This window comes from Kwoniella shandongensis, chromosome 5, assembly GCF_008629635.2.
Source record: "Kwoniella shandongensis chromosome 5, complete sequence".
Taxonomy (NCBI): Eukaryota; Fungi; Basidiomycota; class Tremellomycetes; order Tremellales; family Cryptococcaceae; genus Kwoniella; species Kwoniella shandongensis.
This window is the reverse complement of record NC_089291.1, coordinates 896824-920856: the sequence shown is the minus strand read 5'-3', so window position 1 is coordinate 920856 and position 24033 is coordinate 896824. Positions and strand designations below refer to the sequence as shown.

At 50.8% G+C, this 24033-nt stretch overlaps 4 protein-coding genes across 4 annotated transcripts; all 4 read left to right on the top strand.

Moving 5' to 3' along the window:
* Positions 1 to 59: 59 nt before the first annotated feature.
* On the top strand, positions 60 to 7421 carry CI109_103022 (uncharacterized protein; the record flags this gene model as incomplete). The annotated part of the gene is made up of 17 exons (XM_065967231.1): positions 60 to 466; positions 741 to 1067; positions 1131 to 1189; positions 1245 to 2077; positions 2131 to 3249; positions 3303 to 4781; positions 4834 to 4906; positions 4964 to 5290; positions 5340 to 5586; positions 5640 to 6116; positions 6182 to 6326; positions 6384 to 6467; positions 6522 to 6744; positions 6801 to 6899; positions 6951 to 7068; positions 7130 to 7262; positions 7326 to 7421. The coding sequence occupies 17 exons, from the start codon at positions 60 to 62 to the stop codon at positions 7419 to 7421; spliced, it is 6246 nt and encodes a 2081-aa protein (XP_065823303.1).
* A 460-nt stretch (positions 7422 to 7881) lies between these two features.
* Positions 7882 to 13618, top strand: CI109_103021 (uncharacterized protein; the record flags this gene model as incomplete). The annotated part of the gene is made up of 14 exons (XM_032001405.1): positions 7882 to 8214; positions 8720 to 9058; positions 9120 to 9230; positions 9294 to 10397; positions 10477 to 10557; positions 10641 to 10861; positions 11955 to 12010; positions 12089 to 12333; positions 12422 to 12670; positions 12882 to 12914; positions 12989 to 13108; positions 13181 to 13197; positions 13253 to 13508; positions 13574 to 13618. The coding sequence occupies 14 exons, from the start codon at positions 7882 to 7884 to the stop codon at positions 13616 to 13618; spliced, it is 3210 nt and encodes a 1069-aa protein (XP_031864295.1).
* A 1215-nt stretch (positions 13619 to 14833) lies between these two features.
* CI109_103020 (uncharacterized protein) lies at positions 14834 to 15993 on the top strand (the record flags this gene model as incomplete). The annotated part of the gene is made up of 5 exons (XM_032001404.1): positions 14834 to 15163; positions 15212 to 15313; positions 15384 to 15726; positions 15787 to 15866; positions 15940 to 15993. 5 exons carry the CDS (start codon positions 14834 to 14836, stop codon positions 15991 to 15993), a joined length of 909 nt encoding a protein of 302 aa, XP_031864294.1.
* Positions 15994 to 19412: 3419 nt separating this feature from the next.
* On the top strand, positions 19413 to 24004 carry CI109_103019 (uncharacterized protein; the record flags this gene model as incomplete). The annotated part of the gene is made up of 5 exons (XM_065967230.1): positions 19413 to 20553; positions 20606 to 20911; positions 20962 to 23288; positions 23341 to 23859; positions 23924 to 24004. 5 exons carry the CDS (start codon positions 19413 to 19415, stop codon positions 24002 to 24004), a joined length of 4374 nt encoding a protein of 1457 aa, XP_065823302.1.
* Positions 24005 to 24033: the final 29 nt, after the last annotated feature.

Genomic DNA, 24033 nt, shown 5'->3' with positions numbered 1-24033 from the left:
TAAGTCACTATCGTCTCATCCCTCTCCTAGTACAGTCTCACCCCAGACTCAAGCTACAAATGAACGACGATACGAATCAACATCTAAGCCATCATCTATCAAGTTCCGCAACCCAATCTGAACAAGCTACAATCACGAACACGAACACCATTACAAGCGAGACTCATTTTACCTCCACCGCGCCAGTGACCAATCCTTTCTTGGCTAGCGACACCAACAGAACACATCCGGAGACCACTGCCAACGCTCCAAGAGGAAGGAGAGGTAGAGATCAGTCAAGCCACGCAAAGGAAACTATTCTTGCAAACGAAATACCAGTCCAACCCAACATCAATACTCGGCGCTCAGCTCGTCTTTCCGTTGCAAGTACTGCCACAGAGCAACCGATCCCTGGTAGTGCCAGTAGCAAAGGCAAGAAGAGAGTGCACATAGAGGAGTCTACACCGGTGTCTGCGAATAAGAAGAGGTGAGCTCTGATTTCTGTCTGTGGCGATCGTTGCGTGCAGTGTGCGGTGAATCAAGCACGGGTCGCTGTTCTCTCGAAGGTCTGTGCTGGATTCAAGTGATCCTGCGGATTTAGACAGAACCGACCCCAGAACCAAATCTCTCACTCTGATCAACAACCCTTCATCCCGCGTTGAATGTTGTCCGACTGATTATTCTTCATTCCCTCGATGTACTTTGCTAATAATGGATATCACCTCTCTTGCCGATCACCTTCGTCACCTGCATATTTACAGAACTCGAAACTCCGCTTCCACACCAAGCAATCCTCCCCCTACAATTGAACCCTCCCCCACTCAGACGGATCGAAAGGGCAAGAAACGCGCGGCTCGTTCTCCTACGCCTCCGACATCTGAACCTGCCCCTCCCCCGGATCCCGCTCCTCCCATCAAGCGTGCCAAGAGATCTTCGGTCAAATCGGCTGCTGGAAGATACGATCTCAGACACAAGCCTGAGGAAGAGACACAGGAACAAGCATCTATCACAACCTCGTCCAAAGGCAAAGGAAAGGCAATCGAGAAGGGAAAGACCGTCGTCCAGAAGAAGATGCCGAAGAATAGCAAGTGAGTGGCTGCGATCTTACCTCCGTGCTTCAAACGTACTGATGTCGTGTATCTCTCTCTAAGACCAAAGCGGGCTGGTCCCGGCGGCTCAACCAATGATAGATCCAAAAAAGGTGATACCGGTACGTAAATTCGAGGGGAACGTTCAGAATTGTGCGATGCTGACTCCATCCTCAGCTCCCAAACATCTGGTAGGCAACGAACTGGACGAAGACGACTCTCTCTGGATTGATGAGCCTTCGAGTTCCAACGCTCGATCACGTTTGGTGGACGATGATGACGAAGACGCTCACATGGAGGGCTCAGATCATGACGACGAGGATGATGATGAAGACGACGATGACGACGATGACGACGGGGACGAAGACGGCGAGAATACTGGTGGCGGTCTCGGAGGAGGTGGAGGACCTGGAGGGAACGCCTACGACCGTCTTGCTCGTCTCGCTACCGAAAGCGGCCTCAATATTGATGAAGCCACCGCAGCTGCCTTGTTCGGCCCCGGCTTCCGAGCATTCGGCGGTCTTATGTCAGGCTTATCAAACCGTTTCAAGCGACTTAAGAACAACTTACAATCGAAGAATATCGGCACTCGTCTCGGAGCCTTGCGAGAGTGTAGTGAGTTGCTACTAGTCAGCAATGAAGACACTCTCGGCGGCGCATTCTCCCCCACGTCCTTCGCCACCGAGTTTGTCGCCATACTGAACGGCAAGCCCAATATCAATCATCAAGGCGAAAGCGAGGATGAGCAACCTGGATTAGATGAGATGGACGAAGATGCACAACTGGCCGCCGTGTTGGCTATCAGCTCTGGAGGTGCGATGCCGGCTTTGGGAGGGGCAGGAGGTGAAGATGATATGGAATGTCAACTGTTGGCTTGTCGATGCCTTGCTCACTTGATGGAGGCTCTTCCTGGATCTGGACACACCCTTGTGCATCTCGGTGCGGTTCCTGTACTCTGCTCCAAGCTCACAGAGATATCATACATTGAGCTGGCAGAGCAAACTCTCAGCGTGAGTTCCACTAGTTTTGCGCTGTCCGACAACGCTGACTTCGCACCTTGCAGACTCTTGAGAAGATCTCCGCAGAATATCCTGCAGCAATCGTTCGAGAAGGAGGTCTTGGGGCACTGCTCAACTACCTGCCCTTCTTCTCGACCAACGTCCAACGAACCGCCGTCACCGCTGCCGCCAACTGTTGTCGCAACATATCCGGCGATCACTACAACCAAATCAAGGAAGTGTTCCCCATTCTCCGAGACACTCTCAGCTCCGGTGACCAACGACTCGTCGAACAAGCTACCCTTGCAGTTGTCCGCACAATCGAAGCATACCGACACAACGCCGAACACCTCGAAGGTCTTCTCGATGTTCCCACTGTTACTGCTGTCAATGCTCTCCTTATGCCCTCCGGCGGTTCGCCGCTCCTCTCACCTTCCACCTACACCCACCTTCTCAAGGCTCTGACTACGTCCGCGCGAGGCTCGCCCAAAGTTTCAATCGCGTTCCTCGAGGCTGGTATGACCACTACCGTCTACCAGATTTTGACCGGAGTTCTGCCACCATCTCACGACGAAGACGAGCAAGGCAACTCGTCAGGTGGTCAAGGTTTAGCCGGTGGAGTGGCTGATATGGCTGTTCTCCAGAACTTGGCGCATAGGCCGAAGGACCAAGTAGAGGAGGCTCTCGCTTTGATCTGCGAACTGCTTCCTCCAACACCTAGAGACGGTGTTTTCGACTCGAAAAGCTATTCGGAGAGAAGTCTCGCTAAGGCTAAGAAGGGACGCAAATCTGAACGACCAGATAAACCTACTAGGCGGAGCAGTCGTGTTGCGGACGTAACAGCGTCGCCTGGTGACTCGGCTGGCCCGAGCACCCCTACGCCAGTGAACGCCCCGACCTTTTCAACACCTGGTGATCTGGCAACTCCAACGGCTGGATCATCACTCAGTAGAGAAGCAACTCTCAATAGGGCGAAGAAGGAAGTCGAGGTGCAAGTTGAGCAACGATTGGAATTGCTCAAGTCGAACCCAATCCTCACTGGTCGGTTCATCAGAGCTGTTGTTCCAGTGCTGGTGGACGTGTATGCCGCTTCGGTAATGTTACGAGTCAGGACCAAAGTATTGACTGGGTTGGTCAAGGCCATCGCCTTTGCCGATGAAGCAGAATTGAAGGCAACTCTTAAAGTGAGTTTGATGCAGACGGCATAGGGCCTCGAGCTGACACTTCGGAATGATAGTCGGTCCCTATGGCCAGCTTCCTCTGTGCGATCATTTCATCAAGGGACAATCCGATATTTGTTCTTCATGCTCTCCAGATAGTCGAACTCTTGGCTACCAAGCTACCGGATGTCTATCAAGCTTCTTTCCTTAGAGAAGGGGTGATCTTCGAGATTGACGCCCTCGCCGAGTCGGAGACCTCCAAAGAGAAGACTGCAAGAGAAGCTGCGTTGGTGAAGACGGAACCAGAAACCGAAGAGCCTGCAAAGACATCGACCGGTGCTCCTGTACCCTCTATCTCGGAAGACCTAAAACCTCTGTTGGAGATCTCTGGCCTCCCTGGCGCTCTCGCTTTACTTGCTGAATCATCAAGCAGCCCGTCCACTCCGAAGAAGTCTTCGTCAAGCAGCTCATTCCTGGATCCCACGGACGCCAATATCGTTCGAGCTCGTATGCTTCAAGCCAAGAAAGTGTTCGAAGCTGGAGGTGATCACAAGCATGCTGCAACGAAGGTCCTCGACGACATCGGTGCAATGGTGAAGAAACTGTGTCGATCCGAAGCATCCGAAGCAGAGCTCAGAGATACCCTTCGAGTCATTGCCTCCCAGTTCTGCAGTGCTGACCAGGCCCTGTCGAGCTTCGAGTTGCTGAAAAGTGGCCTCGTCGATGGTCTCCTCGAGTTTGTGGACATCGATGGGGAGGTGTCGTCCTCCGATCGACGAGCTATGCTCTTTGAGATCTTCTCCGACACAACTCTATCCAATCCTAGTCCGCTCACAATGCTCGTCAAGCGACTTCACGAGAGTCTAGGTCGGCTTGAGAACTTCGAGGTCGAGACCGCTTTTGGAGGAGGATCGGATCCCGCTCGGCCGTCAGCATCGAGTCTCAGCAGGACCATGCGCATCCGACTTCAAGCGGAAGACGGAGAGGACATTCCAAAGCACGTCAGTACTCTCAGCGTAACCATACAGGCAATCGCACCAATGCAAGCCTTACACGACTACCTTCGACCTCGAGTGGCGGACGCGAACTACGGGAACGGCTTCTCGCGCGTGCTTGCAGCGTATGCAGCTGCAATGCCAATATCAGGACGTGGGCTTCCCGGATCTGGGAGCTCACGCCTGATTGATGCTCTCACAAACACTTCCGGATCCGTATCCCGTCCCGGCTTTGCATCGTCTGCTCCTGACTCTCGGCCAACTCTCGGTGCACCGGTGACAACTAGCAAGAATGACGATGCGGCTACTATTGAGTCAAATGCCGACCCTACCACACCCGCCAACAATTCACCGAAAGTGCAACGACGACGTAGTGCAAGACTCAGCGCTCAGGGTCTGGCCGAAGGTGAAGGAAGTAGCTCCGCTGTGCCTGCCCCTCGTGCACCTTCGCCCCCAGTCGCACCTCTATCGTCGAGTGCGCCTGAACCGTCCGTACTTCCTAGTATGCCGATGGACATGGACTTTGACGATGACTATTCCGAGGATGAGTATGATGCGGAAGTGAGTTGAAGCCGAGGAAAGAAACGTAACGCAATACTGACGGTACCCATAGGTTTTCGATGAAGATATGGAGGAAGAAATTGCGCGACCGACGGAGCGAGTGGTCAATATGTCTGTTGCTCCAGGTAAGCGTAATGCCGACCATGTCCACAACCTTCATGATGCTGAGTATGGGAACACAGATGGATCACGGGTCGAGGCCAAGACCCCAGAAGGCACACGGGTTGCTACCCCTCACCAAAATCCCCTTTCCTCGGCGGCTGTCGGCCCGTCAGCGAGCGGAGTCGCCACTCCACGAACTGCATCATACGCAGGAGCTGTGAAAACGGCTCCCGTGGACTGGCACCTCGAGTTCTTCATCAACGGAAACCAGATCTCGCTTGAGGATACCATTTACGGCGCGGTACACAAGAACCAAAGCACGATTCAAAGTTCGAACAGTTATGGAGGCGTTTTCAACTTGCCTGTGACCATTAAATTCAAGAAAGTCAACGGGCCAGGCCCAGAGCGTGAGTGGACTCTGGAGAAAGATCGAGATCAAGCTGATACTGTTGCCAGAACCATCTGTCGATGCTCCATCTCCAGCATCGGTGACGAGCACTTTCCCCGCCGGTCTCGAACCCGGTACACCTACCTCCAAGATCCTTCGACTGTTGCGAGTCGTTCACAACCTCTCTGTGGAAGGTCGAGAGATCTCAGGCTTGGCTGGAACGGCCGATACTCAGTTGGATGAGAACCTCTTTGTCAACAACAAACTCACAGCAAAGTTGACAAGACAGTTGGAGGAGACTATGATCATTGCGAGGTGAGTTCTGACTCCTCCGGGCCGTCGCGCCATAATGCTAACATCTTTTTCAGCAATTGTCTTCCGGAGTGGGCTGTAGAGCTTCCTAAACACTTTGCGTTCCTATTCCCATTCGACACCCGATACTCCTTTTTACAGTCCACCTCCTTCGGCTACGGCCGTCTCATTTCCAGGTCTCAGTCTGGTCAGAGCTCTCGCAACAATCACCGTCGTGATGATATCTCGCACCTGGCCAGACTCGTCCGTCAGAAAGTCAGAATCTCCCGATCGCAACTCCTCGAATCGTGTGCCAAGGTGCTTGAGCTGTATGGCACTTCCTCCGGAATACTTGAAGTGGAGTATTTCGATGAGATCGGAACCGGTCTCGGTCCCACCTTAGAGTTCTACTCTCTGGCTTCGAAGGAGTTTGCAAAGAGAGCTTTGAAGTTGTGGAGGGACGAAGATGAGAGCAAAGAAGGGAACTATGTGCATCATCCAAAAGGACTGTTCCCTTCACCATTATCTGGCGAGGCCTCGAGCTCAGCGAACACGTGAGTCTGGGAGTGCTACATGGTTTGGGCAATCCCGATAGCTGACTCTGACTGGTCATCGATAGAACCCGGCTTTCGTGGTACAAGACCCTTGGGCTCTTCACCGGACGAGCTCTTCTTGACTCGAGGATCATCGACGTCAACCTGAACAAGGTCTTCCTCAAGCTCATTTTGGGCCAGCCAATCAGGAAAAGCATATCAACGTTAAGAGTGAGTTGGCTATGACTCAGAGCTCTTAGTTGAAACGAACTTATCGAGACCTCGCAGGCGGTTGATCCCACCTTGGCTAGGTCATTGGAGAGAATGCAAGCATATCTATATGCGAGGAAGGAGATCGAGGCGCTCAAGCTGGTAAGTCTCCCTGCAGCTACTGGCACTGTGAACTGACGTCGCGCGATCTTCTAGCCTCCGTCATCCAGACGAAACAAGCTTGCAGGTCTGACAATAGGAGGTGCCAAGCTGGTCGACCTATCGCTCGACTTCACTCTTCCAGGCTACAACATGGAGCTCAAACCGGGCGGCGCTCATATCGAGGTGGACGACTCGAACTTGGAAGAATACCTCGAAAGGGTTCTTGACATGACTTTAGGCTCGGGTGTAACCGCTCAGGTCAAGGCTTTCCAAGAGGGTGGGTGCTGATTGTCTGAGGTTTGATAGAGGACAAGCTAACACGGACAGGAGCAGGATTTTCAATGATCTTCTCGATCAAGGATATGCAAATCTTCTCCCCAGAAGAACTGGGCCTGCTGTTCGGGAACGCCGAGGAAGATTGGTCGCGAGAAAGTGAGTGGACAAGTGAATGTCGCTCTGAGCGTAACCTGACGAATCCTTTAGCCCTCGAACAAGCTCTCAAGGCCGACCACGGGTACAATCTCGATAGTCGAGCGGTACAGAACCTGATAGAAGTAATGGTCTCATATGACAAGGATGAGAGACGACAATTCCTTCAATTGTGAGCCGCCCTTTTCCATCGGGTCAACGTGCAGTCAGCTGATTTTGGTCTGTCATGTTAGCATCACTGGAGCTCCGAAGTTGCCAATCGGCGGATTCAGGGGTCTCACACCTCCATTCACGGTCGTTCGGAAACCACACGAACCACCTTTCAGAGCAGACGACTACTTGCCTAGTGTCATGACATGTGCTCAGGTAGGTCGCCTCACCGTTCACACTTGATCAAGCTGGTGCTGACAATCTAATTTCGCCGAGTAGTATTTGAAGATGCCCGATTATTCGACGAAAGAAATCCTTGCAGCCCAAATTCAAAGAGCCATGCGCGACGGCGGAGGCTCGTTCCACCTTTCATAAGGCTAGTACCCGTTTCTCTCATCACGGAATCCGAGAGAGAAGGCTCGTAACCTATACATTTGTGCTTGTTCCGCATTTCCGTTTTCACTCATCCACTCTTACCCTTTGTCCGTCCATGTATCGTAGAAGCATGTTTCCGTAGTCATGTAAAGTGTCACATTGATTGCACGAGCACGGCGCGAGCAATGAATGGAGCTTACCAAACAGTCTGGGCTGACGAGGGAGCACTGACACTACTACTGACTCAACTTGTAAGCTGACGAGATGTCGAGGAGAAGAATCACTGCTGGAGGACCGTGCACAAGGTTGAATGGTCTGGTATGGGACGCTCGTAAGCCCTCAAACACGTACTATCCTCTTTCCCACCTCTCTTTCTCCTTCTTTTACTCTCAACTACTTCGACATCGGGCATCTCCATCCTCCTGGATCGTGGCGTATGATGGACCCTAACAAGCGTAAGATGCTAATCGACGCTGTGTCGAACAAGAAGGGAGAAACCAAAGCTGGCTCGAATAACGCTACATTCCACAGCTCATCCGGACAGCCCAGATTCTGGAATCCATTCGCTTCAGGCGCTACTTCTCAACCCAAAGGCAACACGATCCACAGTTCCACACACAACGACGAAGACAAGTCCTCAGCAGATATGACCATGAAGGGAAAAGTGAGCGGTAGTTCAGAGAAGCCAAAGCAGAAGGTGGAGACTTTACCTCCAGAGGAAGGAAGAGATGTCCCGCGACCTGTGCCGAAGAGACGTCTCGCGCATAGAGACGATGAGAAGGTTAAGAGGGAGGTGAGCTGGATCGCTGTTATGTGACAGGTGGAACCAGCTAACTGACAAACAACCTTTCCTCGTACCTCAATACTCTCCTTCCTTGCTCTTTCTCCCTCCATATCTCGCCCTTGCTTGATTCGATTATACTGCTCGTCATACTCAGCGCGCACTCGCTCTTGATCCTACTAAACGCGAAGTGCACCCGGACGATGCGTGTGACACATGTAAACGATTAGGATACAGATGTTTCGTCCAGAATTACGAACACTCTGGCCCTGGAGAGAGGAGGATCCGCTGTCATACGTGTGGTGGATGTCCGTGTTCATTCACTAGTGATCGCACGAAGCAGAAAGAGAAGACGACTTCCTACACGCCTACGCCCGACTTTCCAGACAAGGCGGCGGAGACTCACTTTTCCTCCTGCTCATCAAAGACAACAATTGAAGGAGAGGCCTCGATGGACCTGCCAAGGAGGACAACTCAAAATAAGAAAGACAACGATGACTGTTCATTATCTCGACAGGCTCCGCGCTTCTCGTCATCGTTCTTCGATCCCGACCACGACTCCGACTCGGATGATACACCCCTAATGGGTCTAAAACTGACGGCCATGCTCTTACCACCGACCCCCAATTCCAAGGCAAGCTCGACGTCGCAGAGGTCTGCGTATGCATCCTCTGAAAGACCAAAAGGGATTACTACTTACAGTAGTAAGGGCAAGAGGAAAGATGGAGCTGCTGGTCCGAAGGATGTGCAGCCAGAGAGGAAGAGAGCAAAGTTCGCACTCGGTGATATCTCAGAGCCGGAAACATGGCGGAGTTATGACGACGTAAGCAGCGAGTCGAGCACAGAAATCTATCAGGTTAGTCGAGTATCTGATCGCTTGACCTGAGGGGGGTGCTGATGGCTAAGTACTGTCCCAGAGCAAGGAGCGTGGCAGTGTGTCAAAGATGAAGAAGATATCCAGTTTCGCTCCCAACTCAGCATCGGTTGATAAGGTCATGAGCAAGAAATCGAGCGCAAATGAGAGCCAGGTCAGTCGTATGACGTGACTGCTTGACACGAGCATCGTGCTGACGGCGGCGGTCACCCTGCAGAGCTCCGAGATCGCGACCTCGTCATCTCGTCTGATCAGCGTGCAACGGGATTTGCCACTTCTCGACATTACGGTCCCTCTGCCCGATGGTGGAGAAGGGAATCTCAATCTCGACGATGCTCCTTCCCTCGGCACAGTTGCCATGGGTTCAGGCGGGGATATGATCGTTGTATATCCACGCGCTATCCGTATCATCTTCCCAAAAGCCAATCACATTCCATTGAACGACAACACTTTGAACAGTATCCAAAGTCAACTCAATTCTGAGATCACTCGTCTGCCCGAGTCTAGCCGATCTTTCAATCCTGCAACACTGCGACGCGATCGACCGGTCTCGATGCTTCTTGGCGACCCAGAACAAACAACTTCGAGACTAGCTCTCAACGAGCATGTCGAGTCAATTATGACACAGCTCAAAACCGTTTGTAAACAGGAAGAAATCAACCAAGTTTTCTGGGACGACCGTGCCACCTTCAACAAGGTCATACGCTCAGTTATTGCAGATCCAAGTGCATCGTTCAATAGGTATTCAGACTACGTGATCGATTTCGCGAGGCAAGTTCCTGGTGTTAACGAGCGCTTAGGTCATCCGGCGCCACCACCACCACCCACTAACAACGTCTCGCGAGCTTCGAGACAGATGGAGTCGATCTTTTCCGGACAAGAGACAACGCGCGCCACTCGTACTAGTATCATTGGGACTTCGCATTCTCCTCCTCCCTCTGCAGAGGAGCTCTTGATTGGCGATTATTCCAGGTCGACGATGAGGTGTCTAGCGACACTGCTTCAGAGGTGCAACGATATCTCTGGTCTCAAGAACATCGTCGTCATGGACCCCACTAAACAATGGAACGATTTCAGGGATTGTTTCAAGTTTCTGATACCTAACGAGATTCAATGTGAGCGCTCAAAGACCGGACATGTCAAGCTTAAAGACCTTGATATCGTGACCGGATATCTTCAAGTCCAAGACGAGGCAAGCACGAATTCTAGCGGCATAATACCGACTAAATGGATAGCATATACTATCCACCCTTTGTCCGGTTATTGCGATTATTACGATATGGAGGGTAAAGTCGACTTTGATGTTGAAGCGTTTGAGAAGGTCAGCATGCGATCATGACAGACAGCTTCACAGAGCTTATTGAGCCACCTAAGCTGACTGTTAAGTTACTGAGTTACAGATTCTCAAGCCTTTGTTAGCCCGCAAAGAGGCAGAAGACGGGGTGTTACATCAGAAGTGGACGTTCAAGAAAATCGCTCTCGTGAGTTGGCGAGTGAAGACCTTCTCAACGGCATGACGACTTGGTACAGGGGCTGATCTGCAACACAATATTGATACTTTCAGAGCGGTACAACCCAAGATTCACGCTCGTCTGGACCCATTGCAATGTACATCATCCACAACGCGATCTACAGAGCTGCAGACTGGTATATGTGTGTGGCCCCTCGAAGTCTAGGCTTTGATCAAGGCGTCATTTTCGATCCACGATGGGTGCGAGAGGGACATGTTCAGCTTTGTAAGAGGGAGAGGGAGTCGAGGGCGTGGTTATTGGAGAAGATGAAAGAGTATGTGGCGGCGGTGTGACTTAGAGCGCCGTGACGTAGGGTGACGGGGTCAGTTGTCCGTACGAGTAGTGTGATACGAGCAAGTCATGAATCTGCTAGGCTGTCCTGACGATATGATGAAGGGTCGGAGAAGTGCCTCACGCCTCAATGAACTGCGGCGGCCTGTTGCTGTTGGTGATATCCACACATGTATCATTCCAATTGGATTGGCATTCAGCATTCCTCACCTCAAATACAACGTAATACACATCGATGACGTTCTGAGCTCAAGCCTTCAATGATGCTTCTCGCTTCTCGCCACCACCACTTATGCTTGACGAGAACAACAGCAGCACAAACAAACAAATAAAAACAATAACTTGACACGGGACAGGGACATATGCCAGGCACATATGCATCCTGTATGTACCCCATGGACATGGCCGAGCAAGAAGCGTGAAACGCCAAGGGGAGGTCTAACTTATTGTCAGGGTCCAGTTATCTCTGAGCGTGAGAACATTATCTTTTATCTCGGTCTCTCGCGCCGGACTAAAACGGGGGTGCATTGGTAACGGGACGATTTAAACGTCAATTCCTGATCATGGCCGTGTTTCTTATTCCTAGTGCTTTGTGCTTCTGCTTCTGCTTTCCTTCTCTCTGTGTGTGTGTGTATGAAGTGATCGAACTTTTGTTGATGCGTGGGTCCATGCTTGTACTTGTACTGTGAACACGGAGTTACTCCGCGGACTAAGTCTATTTGGGATTGTGTTTTTGCTGTGCATGAAAGGATGATAGGCCGTTTTGCTTCATTGTTCGTTTTTGACCTGACACACATACTGTATATTAACGCTTAGTCAACGAAAACGAAACATAGTCTTAACATCAATTACACTCCAAGTAGCTCTACTGAACTGCTCTCAGCAACATACAGAGTTTGACCACTCACAACAAAATCATTGTTGATCGCACAACGATATTTTCACCCCTAACAGAATCATAGACCATGGTGACTAGACTTGCAACCTTTGGGTTGCTACTGGCACCCTTTGCTTCAGCACAGTACGTCTCGACAAAATATCGCTGGAGGAAGGGCACTGACATGACCCACTCTCAGTATCGCACTATGGCACGAGGCGATGTTCGGACTAAACTATCCTGAGCAAGCGAATTGTGAGTGGGTCGAGGGAGCGACAGCGATGAAGCCAGGTCAGAAATGATTTCAAACTCACATCGAATACCTGTTCACAGCTACCACACAAAACTACAACAATAACGAGCCTGTCAACCCTCTCAAAGAAGTATCAAACTTCACCATCGCCCAATGGTTCGCTCACGGACTCAAAGGTTATCCACCTTTACCTGGCAAGTTTTTGGAATTGCCCTCTGGTGGAGACTTTTTGGGAGAATTGCAATGTAATAGACAACAAACTAGTTTGGGAGATCCGGGGAATCCTGATCCCGATCAATTAAGATTATACGCTTGTGACGATACGGTGAGTACATTAAACCTGTTTATCGAGAAGACGACAATGCCTAAACCCCGCTGGTGGCCATACGCTCTATGCTGATTCCACACCGCAGAACGGACCCCCTGGAGCTCTACACAATATGAACCCTCGAGGACCTAATCCCGACCCTTCCCTATTCGGTGGATCATGTCTCGCCATATCATACACTTCAGACGTAGCAGCCCTCCGACCAAATGATATGACGGTGATAAGCTGTAATCATACGAGTCCGTGGTGGCGAGTGACGAAATATCAGATTCCAGCTGGAATGCCAGAGTGTGGGGAAGAAGGGTGTTTGTGTACTTGGAATTGGGTACATCAGGTGAGTGAAAAGCCTATACTGAGGAGAGGGGACAGTGGGCAAAGCAGGGAGATATCGTCGAGTATGAGAAGGCAGTTGAGGGACAAGCGAGACTGTCTACATTCGGCTAGCTAGAAACACAAGTCGATCGGTCGAGGAAAGAGAGATGGTCCTGGGAGTATGGTTGGGTACGTTCTATGCGATCGCTGACTCTCGCACCCCACGACAACAGGCAGCTCACGGCGAAGGATACGGCAACGAGATTGTGAGTCGGTTATCTTGCCCATATCCCCAACTTTCCGCGAAACATACAGTTGATTTGTTGTCATCCTTCGACAGTACAACGCTCTCTATCGGTGCAAAGTTTCGGGCCAAACGAACAACTCAAACACGGTACCTGTTGGTGTACCACCCAAGCTATGCGAGTCAGGCTGTACGCCCACAGCCCAAGCTCCTATCGTGAGTCTCTCTCGCCCTCTGATTGCAAAACCAAACGTTACTCTGACTGACGAAGCTTCCACCTACACGCAGTACCTCTTCCAAGCCGAGTGAGTCTCACTTCCTGACGTCCATTCTCAATCCTCGTACTGATATGTTTGGCAGAGGGAATAATATGCCCAAACCAACAAGCAACGAAGCCATCCCAATCTATCAAGACAAATACGGGTTTCGAGATGGAGCGCAAATTGGTATCTTGCAAGCTATAGCATCGAGCACTAGCACGGGCAGTACGAGCTCATCTGGCGCATCACAAACTACTGGCACTTCCAGTCAGACTCCCTCAACCGCGCCTTCGAGTAGCTCTAGCTCCAGTGCTGCCAGTTCTGCTGCGTCGAGAAGATTCGCGGACGGCTTACCGGTACGTTTCCTGGCATGGCAGGGCAGAGTGGCAGATTAGGCTGACTTAATGCGTTCCCTGTACAGCTCATCTTCTTGCTGAGCCTTGGTGGCATTGCTCTATATCTTTAGATATCTTATATGCGCGGACTGAACGGTTAGATAGTAGAACGGACATTTGTATATTTGCTTTTGGGATAATCAGCTTAGACAGTTAGAGGATACATTATCACCGATGAATTGATACACTTCGCCACCCATTCGAGTATCATCACTGAGATCGCGATGACAATGCAACGAGAAGCATGGATCGCTGTATCTTCGCTCTGTGCGTGTATGAACAGCTCGATCCAAAACGGAACGGGTTCCTTTTCAGAAGGAGGGCGAAGCGCTCCTCTCTACGCACACAACTTGCTTTGGCTTCTCCATCGATATCAATCACTTGACCACTCATCGTGCTTGTGTTCATATAGAACATGTCTGGCATACATAACGATCGCTGGAAACACTCGGCTGAGGGCTTTTGCCACTCGTTCACCCATTGAGGTACTGCGAGAGTAAGCTTTTCTCAAAGGTAACTAGGCCAGTGAGCAACCGCTTGGTTTGTACGGGAACCTAAATCTGATCCTGATTTTACAGGTGGACAGCGATGCTCCCTGATTCACACGACGAAGGTACTACTACTGCCTCTTCCTCTGGCACTGCGACTGCTGGCGGTTCCACTTCGAGCAGTGGCACCGTGACGAGCGGTACGACCGGCACAACGGGGACTAGCACGGGGACTGTCATATCGCCTACGCCACTCAGACCGGCCCCGCAGGTTCCTACTTGGTTCAAGTGACTAATTGTGCGCATAAGGTGTTGGCTGGATCATAGGCAGAAACGGATGCTGGTCATCAAGTGTTTGGAAAGCTGGCTGGACCTGTCCTTTCGATTAGAGTAGGAAGCCTCGCATCATGCGATGTACTGTACCTTTACGCAATCTGTAACGGACGATATGTCTGTATTGCTACAAGCTACAGAAGCTCTTCTCGCAAAAAGCGGAAACGAGCACTTTGTTGTTCCTTGTTCGATATTGTTGCTACAGAATCATAAGGTTCTAGCTTACAGCTTCACTTGCAGATCTATTACGGTGCAATCAATGTCCGACGCGAGGGAAGTTCGGACAACCTGAACTTTCGGATTTGATGACGCGAGTAGTTGTGATCACGGACATGACCGGACATGACACCAACTGATTTCAACATTTCCAACCAGCGACTCTGATGGTGGACCACTTCAATACTTCTTGTCATGCATCAGTCTGGCCAAGTGATTAATCTATCAGAGACAAATAAGCAAATCACGATGTCACCTCGCTATCCTCTCATCATACAACCTTCAGATCTCCCACCCCTTCCTTCTTCTGAGAATATCATCCTCCTCGACGCGACCTACCATCTCGATCCCTCTCGTGATCCTCGAACGGAATACGAACAACGACATCTACCCGGTGCACGATTCTGGTCTCTGAAAGATGTATCAGAACCACATCCATTAGGTTTCAAATTGATGTTACCATCGTCTGAACGCTTTGTGAGATATGTAACGGAACTGGGGATAACGAAGGATACACATGTGATTGTTTATGATACCCAGGGGATATGGTCAGCTCCCCGAACCGTCTTTACATTCTTGGTAGGTCCCTCCTCTTTTGTATTCGAGTTGAGCTCATGGTGTACCCAGGCATACGGTCATGAGAATGTCTCGTTGCTCGTTGGTGGACTGCCAGCAGCTATTGATGCTGGTATCGCGATGGAGAGTGGGAGACCCAAGACGGTCGAATCGGTAAGTAGGCTCATCCAGCTCTGGCTCTGACGTAGCGATGAGTGAATTGTTGAGATCCTCCATGATATAGCCCACCCCTTATCCTCCAGTGACACTCAGACCGAACTACATCGCTTCGTTCGACGACATCCAGTCCATCTCAGCCAACGACGCCACTGTATCAGAACAACGAATCGTTGATGCCCGCGGTGCCAGGTATTTCGTAGAAGGACGTATACCCACTTCGAAATCATTACCATGGGGCGTTCTGCTCGATACTGTTCGACGGCAGAACACCGACAACCTATTGAAAGGAGAAGAGGCCACATATTCCAAACTTCCCAGTGAGGATGCTCTGAGAGAACGGTTGTCGAATGCCTTGGGAGAGGAAGAAGCGGACAAAGTGTGGAGTGGACAAGTCCAACTGGTCAATAGTGAGTCTGGTCCTACACCAGTCTCTTTGGACACTGCTTATATATACTACCGTACTGCAGCTTGTGGAAGCGGCATCACCGCTGTCATACTCTGGATCGCACTCACTCAACTTGGGATACACTCGAAAGTGTACGACGAGGTGAGTCCACCTCTTTTTTTTTGGCTTGTAGCTTGGTCGCACGGACATATCACTGATTCGTTTGTGATGGTAGTCGTGGGGCGCATATTCTAAAAGACAAGATGCTGTCATTGAGAAAGACCATTAGACAAGTTGGGCATTCAATGCGGTTTATAGACGTATAAACGTATAGACGTATAGACGTATAGACGTATAGACGGATAGTCGCATATATATCAGGACATTCCACACGCCGAACTCTTTTCAGACCGTAACAGACTATGTCGGACAGCGTTCACAGCTACTACTTCGAGCTTCGGCTCCTGCTCTGCACACACACACACGCGTCAACACTCCAATCTAGATCAGTATGGAAGATCTTGACAGAGCCACTCTCAATGCCGCAAGATCTCGAAATCCCAAAATCGAAACACGGCATGTGTGTTTGTTGCGTTTCAGGCTGGTTTCACACACATCCGCACGGACAGTTGATTGTCCCGTATCGGTGTCCGTGTCCGTGTCAACATCAATCACCTCAGACGCGGCTTGTGTACGATTGATTGTATGCGCAAGAATGAATGTTTCGCCGTCTGCAGATCTCGAGAGGGAGACACGTATCATGTTTGAACGCGTCGAGGAGAGTACTGTGTTTGGACACAATCACGAGGGGATTGTCCGGAGTCCGGAATCCCGATCTTGAGATTGATGACTTGTTTACACTTTTCCATCTTTGTACTCCCTTTGATCTTTGATGATAATGGCGATGATGAGAAGGAGGAACGAGACGATAAGATGGCTGTATGTGAATCGACTTCATAATCCAATTTGCATATCATCCATACTCGCATCCATATTTCATAACGACGCTCGCACGCACGAATATCTCATGCCATCCGACATACCTCACCATACGGAACAGATTCCCACGCGTTGTTGATTACATCTATCCATCTGAAACGGGCCGGTGACTTGTAGCAATCGTGTCAAGTGACGGGAGAACATTGGTGTTTGTCAACAAAGGCAGTGAGTATGTACGAGTTGTTTTGATTCGCCCTACCATGTTGTTGGGATGTGCGGCTCGCGGGACCTAGCCAAAGAGTAGCACCGCACGCTACCACTGGAGCTGGACAATAAGTCCACTGATGCGTTATCAGATCCGGTGGAACCATGAGCCACTTCACATGTCATCTCCGTTGTCTCTGTCATATGTTGACATGAACATGAGCCGAACATGAATAAACGCTAACAAGCTTTCGCAAACCCTACAGACGCATCATCTCAATTACCCATTCAGTCTCGGCATCAGAAGTCACTTCCGGACACAGACGTCATACCCATCCACATCCAACGACCTATATCATTTTTGGCGTTCAAGTTTCAATCTATCCGCCATCATCGAGGTCGAGACCGGCCTCATAGATTTTGGGCGTACCGTGTCTCACTTCGAGTACTAGCAGTACTGTAGTATCCGGTGGTGGTCTAGTCGGTTGACCGTTGTTGCAGCTGGCTGTCAACAAACGTGAGCGATAGAGCTAATTAGCTAGAAAGGTACGTTCTCTCCTCTTGTTGTCTGTCAGTTCGACACTAGGTGTGTTTTCAATTGATCACATGTCATTCGTGGGTATGAACATGATGAGATTCAAATATTGTCAACAAGCATTGATTGACTTTGTCTCACTCTCATCATCACCGACCATCCATCTCTTCTCATTGTCGTTGTTGTTCACGTCTTTCTTGTGTCATAGCGCTGATCATCAACCTTTGTTTGCTCTTGCATCAGAAGAGATCTAAACGGGAAAGACGGGAAGCTCAAAACGGGGTTCTCGGAGACTTCTGTTATCCCCTGTCTCACTCCCTGACGCGTCGTTACTCGGAGATTTACAATTATAAACACGCGACTTCTTGCTTGTAATATTCCACGTTTTGGTGACCCCCCTCACCCCCCCCTCCCCCTCCCCTCCCCTCACCCCAAAACTTGCCCTGGGATATCTCGAAACCACCCCTGATAACGAAAAATCCAGCTGTGCGTACTATACTATACCTTCCCTCCCTGCTGCCCCCATTTTCTCATCTCGTCGTTTTTATCGCTATCTCTAGGTGCTGTAGTGGTAGTGCCGGGCTCAACCCCAAACTTGGGAAGTTCGTCAACAACACATCCAGCCCTCCCACCTACCCGTCTCTCGATTCATGACAACACACACACACGACATCAGCCCCGCATTCGCATTGCATTTCCGAAAAATTCAAGCCGAGACCCAGACCGGGTCTATCTTATCCCTGCACGCACGTCTAACCACCACCCCCCTGCAGGGAGTCACTACAAATATATCTATCCAACCACACGACCTTTATCATCTCGCCACGTTAATGATCAGGTTCGCACCATTTCAGTAACCACTAAGAGCTTTCAAGGTGAATTTCGATACATTCAATCAACTGCGGGAACGATAGACTGTTCATCCAACGACCGACGACGGGAATTCTTTCTTTTTGTGTCCGTGTCTCTGTCAAATAACGTCACATCAACCGAATCTCAGATTAACACACACATTCACATTTGCGGCTTGCTCGGAAATCTCGGTTGATCGATACATCTACCTTAAGGAGATCCAGGAGATCTTCAGGATATCTACTGCTTGGTCTAGAGAAAGAAAAGACAGGACAAGTGAAGGACTCGCTCGCTCGCTGCGACGGACGAACGGACGGACGGGTGACTTCATTGCTTTTGATTTTCGTTCAGGTGGGTAGTCTAGGTTAATCGGTCTCAAATCTTCTTGCTTGTTGCTTTTCGTTCGTTCGTTCTCTCAAACATAGCCCCAACCTTCTTATCGTTCCTCCACCTCGCTCTGTCATGTCGATCATCAACATCATCATCATTTTCACCATTCCAGTCTAGCCTCTTTCCACTCTCTCAGACATTCAAGCCCTTTTCACAATAACAAACAGAGCTGACGGATAGTTCATGGTCCCAATTCCAATCTCGCCTTCTCGTCCCTTTCCCACCATTACCACACCCTCGTTCACATTGCTTCCTCACCGTGGTCGCCCATTCGTCTCTTCCCTCGGCTCCCTTCTCTATCGCAATTCAACACTGTAGAAGCTGGAGAAGGTCTCGTATAGTTAGCAACGAGAAGGACATTGCGCTCCTCGACGAGGTGAGTGAATGATGTCACACGATATTTAGAGGGTCATAGAGCTCGCTCAGACCTCTCAGTGTTGGTTGATGGCCCATGTTGTTGACTTTGTTGACGGGAATGGTAATAGGTGACGATCGAAGCACTAATCTGAAACCACTGGTGGTCAAAGCGCTCGGACCACCAACCTCATCTATTTGAGGGTATCTCCTCATCGCCACTTGCGTCGTTCAACTTATTCCTTTCAGCTGTGAGTCATTCTTCTCTCTCCTTTCCCTCTTCCTTTCGATCCCTCTTCTGCAATCAATTTTTGGTACCCATTCACAAATTTCCATTTTCCACCTCTTTCCACTTCCATTCTCACCTCTACAAATCATATCGACTTATCCACGAACTTGGCTGATTCGCCTTCATTCAACTTGTTTCAGACGCCATGGCGGCTTTGCCAGCACAACTACCACCAACACCATCGCCTTCATTGCACTCCCCGAACAGTCTGCAGGATCTCAAATCCAACATGGCGGAAAGAGAACAACCCATCGCTGGACCGAGTAGCGGCTGGCGATCACTCCCCACCGACCTTCCTCCTACACCACCTGTATATGATGGTGACTCCGACCAACCCACGCACAGCCTCAACTTTTCGGAACCAGCTCTTCCTACTCGTCGACCGAAACCTGCTCGACGTCCACTGAGCGCTTACCCTGCTCAGAAAGAGGAGCAATCGTATCACCCTCCCCACCGAAAGTATACCGATCCCACACCCCGGACGCGGCGCTTTGAGGAGCAGCAAGAGGAGAGGACGGAGCAGGTGCAGGATCTTGACGTAGATTTGGATGCCTACTCTGCGACAGAGTTCGATACGGAGGAAGGCATGGACGAAAGGGAACCCACACTCAGCTTCGTGACCACATCCACTATCGATTCAACGACGAGTACGCCTCCAATGAACATGACTTATGGTTATCGACCTCAATCAACTGACGGAAAGCAAGATATGGAGCCGAAAATACGGTCCAGAGCTGGTCGAAGTCATGCCTATTCTTCAGCGGAGTCATCTATGGCCTCTGGGGCGTATTCTTACCACGCTTACTCAGAGCAGATCTACCACCCTCATCCTCCTCCTCTTCCGCACCTGCCTACAGCCTTCGCTTCACCGGTCGAACATGTTGGTTTGGGCATTTCTGCCGAATTCCCTCTTACTTCGGGTCAGCCCGATTCGCAAATAGACAGTCCTCGAAGTAATCCTCCTCTCTCACCTTCTCATTCTTTCACTCATCGACCCTGGAAACGGGACATGGTCAACCGACTTCGAAGCGACTCTGCCTCCTCTTCCATCACCACAGCATCTACGTCTACGACCGACTCTGGACCATCATCGAGCAGAATACCGCCCCTCGACAGTGCTTACAACTACGCTTACGACAACTTTAGTCTTCCGTGGGACAGGGAGTCAGGATCTGAGGCAACGCCAGAGGCAATTGCTTTGGTGGAGGAAGGCCGCGAGAAGCTTTTGAATATGGACAAGATCGAGGAGATGGGTGGGATAGCGGCAATGACAGAGGACATGATCCGTTCGCTTGCTGGTGAGTCGCCTGACCCATCAACGGGAGCTGATATTTTCAGGCGTTACGCATCTCATCCTACCGTCATATGGGTCTCACATCCTTGAGTTCCTTCCGGGCCTTTTGGCTGTCCTCGCGCCATCTCTGGTCGTCCTTGATATCTCCTGCAACGACCTGTCATTCCTCCCTGAGAATTTGCAATACTGCACTTCGCTCGAGGAGCTGAATGTTTCCGGTAACCCATTACGTCAGATGGCTTCATGGTTCGGAGAGCTCATCGCTTCGAGAGTATTGGTTGTGGACGACTGTGGCATCCAGACCTTGCCCAACGAGATATCAAACCTGCATTCCTTGCACACTCTCTGTGGTGAGTAGCAGTGGTCTTGGCTGAAGGCGTCGTGCTGATTAGCCCCGTAGCCCGACGGAATAAGATGGTATCTTTGCCACCATGGTTGTGCTTGCTGGGACACTTGGAAACGCTCAAGGTGGACGGTAATCCCTTTGCTGCAGAATGGGCTGCAATTGTTGCTCCGATCCTTGCTGGACCCTCTCGATCATCTGTTCGACCTAGCGGCCCGAGCCGAGCTAGCTCCCATCATCGACATCTCTCAATCAACGATGGCCTTCGATCTCCTCCTTCCTTGGCTTCGATGACCAGTTCATTGACAGCGAGCTCCCTGCATTCTCGTGATTTATCTGGATCAATGTCGACTGCCACCTTCAAGGCAGAGCAACCATGGAACAGCGCGCCAGCCTCAGCCGCCCAGTCCACCTACCAGCTTCCGGGCCTTCGCCCAATCGCCGAAGACCAACCTCATCCCGCAACTGGCGTTCAAGATAACGCACCACCAGTGCTGACATCTCCTCCAACTCTGCAGCCTGTCGCTCGAACAGAGTCCAAAGGATTACGCAAAATGCGATCAGCTGGTGCGCTCCTGGGCAGAAACAACACTCCGCCACAACTGCCCACTATAGACTCTACCACTGCCATCGCCCCGATTGTATCCGCTTTCGGTGTCAGTCAAGCTCCTCGTGTCCCATCGTCCGGTGGTAAATTCGCGAGTTTAGGGTCGAGTGATGGACGACGAGCGGCAAGTGCTATGGGCGAATATGCGGAGCCACCTGCCATCAACTCTCGCGTCGCCGCTCCTGGTATGACAACAAGCACCTCTACGAAAAATGGCAAATGGGGCTTCCTCAGAAAGATGTCGATGCACCGATTGAGGTCAGAAAAGGACAAGAGTTCGACTATGACCGCATCCGCTTCGGCCAATCTCAAATCCTTACCCTCACCACCTCCTTTGCAACATCAACATTCCGAGCCGGTCTACACCCTACCCACTCGGCCCAGCATGAACGGCACACAGTCTGCGATGACTCTGCCAACTCGAAGGGAGATGGATATGGAGACAACTGAGTTTGGACAGGTCTCATCGAGATCTTTGGCGGTAAACACCTTGCCGAATGGTGGCTTGCCAAGTTCTTCGTCTCTGTACGGAAGCAGTGGTGCGACCACTCCCGTCAGAGGGAAGAGGAGAAGTTTCTTGCCAATTGATCTTAGCCCGCCTTCGATTAACATCCTCATCCCCTCGACCTCTCCATTCATGCCACCATTGCCCGGATTCGACAGTCAGGAAGGCTTGGCAGCAGCCTCCAGCGAAGCGACAATCGAGGACACTACCATGACTGCTTCTGGATCTCGATCTCTCGTTGAGTCTCCTTCAACCGAAATCGACCCGGAAGCACGATACGCGCAAGGTCTTGAATCGATCAAGTCTTATCTTCGCGACCTATTCGACCTCTCCCGACCTGCTATCGAGCCATACGGCGGTTTCGAAGTGCTCGGCAGTGCTGACGGCAGCTATGCCGCATCATCAACGCCATCGGAGCATCCCGGTTCACCTATGTCTGGCATTGGTAGCAAGGGTTCGTTCGTTGACGTTCGTCGAGCGAGACGACCAACTCTGGAAACTCAAGCTTCGCGAGCGACTTCTGTGGCAGAGAGCGAACCGGGACCTGACTACTCGGAGCCGGCGATGACGGGAAAGAAGTTCAAGAACGACAAGAACAAGCGGGCCAAAATTCTTCGAGAGATCTACGAGACGGAGCGTACCTATGTGCGAGGTCTTGGCGAGCTCGTTTCAATCTACGTACGACCAGCCGGGCAGCCCGTCAACCCGAACAAGTCCAATACGGAGACGGTCGTACCCTCGTCAGAGCGCAAGATCGTATTTGGCGGTGTGGAGAGTATTTTGTCCATTCATCGAGACAACTTCTTGCCAGCGTTAGAGAAGGCTGTCCGTGTGTTGTTGGAAGGAAAGGATGATGACGAGGGATCGCTGTCAGCTGAGACTGCTCATCATGTCGGCGAGGTGTTCAGGACCTACATCGCCTATATGAAGCAGTACTCGACCTACATCAACAACTTCGACAACGCACTCTCGAGGATGAAGACGTGGACCGCACCCAACTCGACTCCCAACACACCAACCTTTTCTTCGAAACCGAACGTACCTAGCGTCGGCGTCATCTCCGCAGCTGCGATCAGCGTTGGAATCAGCGCAATCTCGCTTCCAGGGTCTTCAGACCCCGCAACTCATTCCGGTGCGCAGATGACTTCGAGTCAGAAGAAGAGGGTGAAGGCGTTCTTGAAGCGATGCAAGGAACATCCCTTGCACTCGCAGATCAACTTGGAGAGTTACTTGCTTCTGCCTATCCAAAGGGTACCCAGGTACAAGCTCTTGGTGAGTAACTTCAGAATGAAAGTTGGACAAATGCTCATGTATGTATCGATAGCTCGAGGACTTGGCCATGTGTACACCGCCTCGATCAGACGGGATGAGAGATACACTTGACGACGCGCTCAACGAGATTGCCAGTCTCGCGTCACTTATGAACGAGGAGAAACGCGAGGCCGATTCTCGAATGCGTCTCTTGAGCTGGCAACAGCGAATCTCAAAATCCGGTCCTTCGCCACTTGTTCAACCTCATCGACGACTCATTCTTGAAGGTGCTTTGACACTCATTCGACTGGTCAAGAAAGCTTCGACATATGTCGAGTGTGATTCTTCATTCCCGGATGGAGAGCAGACGATCACGTCGAGTAAAGTCGTGGTTCCAGTGGAATACATCAAGCCGGAATTGGTGGATAGACAAGTGATGTTGGTGTTGTGTTCGGACTTGATGGTGCTTGCTACGCAAAGGGGTGAAGGATGGGAAGGGGTGGTGGATCTTTTCAACGTTCTGAGAATGGCAACGTTGAGAGAACCGGCCAGTATTGTTCACGGCAATGTCCTGAGGGTGGTCGACAACAAGGTGAGTTGGACGACTTCAGCGAAGAGGGTGACAAAGCTGACTCTTTTGTTTGTATTCGGTATAGTCAATCTACTACTTTAACGGTACTTCACATGACAACACACAACAATGGTGCAGAGCGATAAACTCTGCTCGTAGGAGGTAAAGAAGGGTGTCGTAGGCGACACAAGCTGG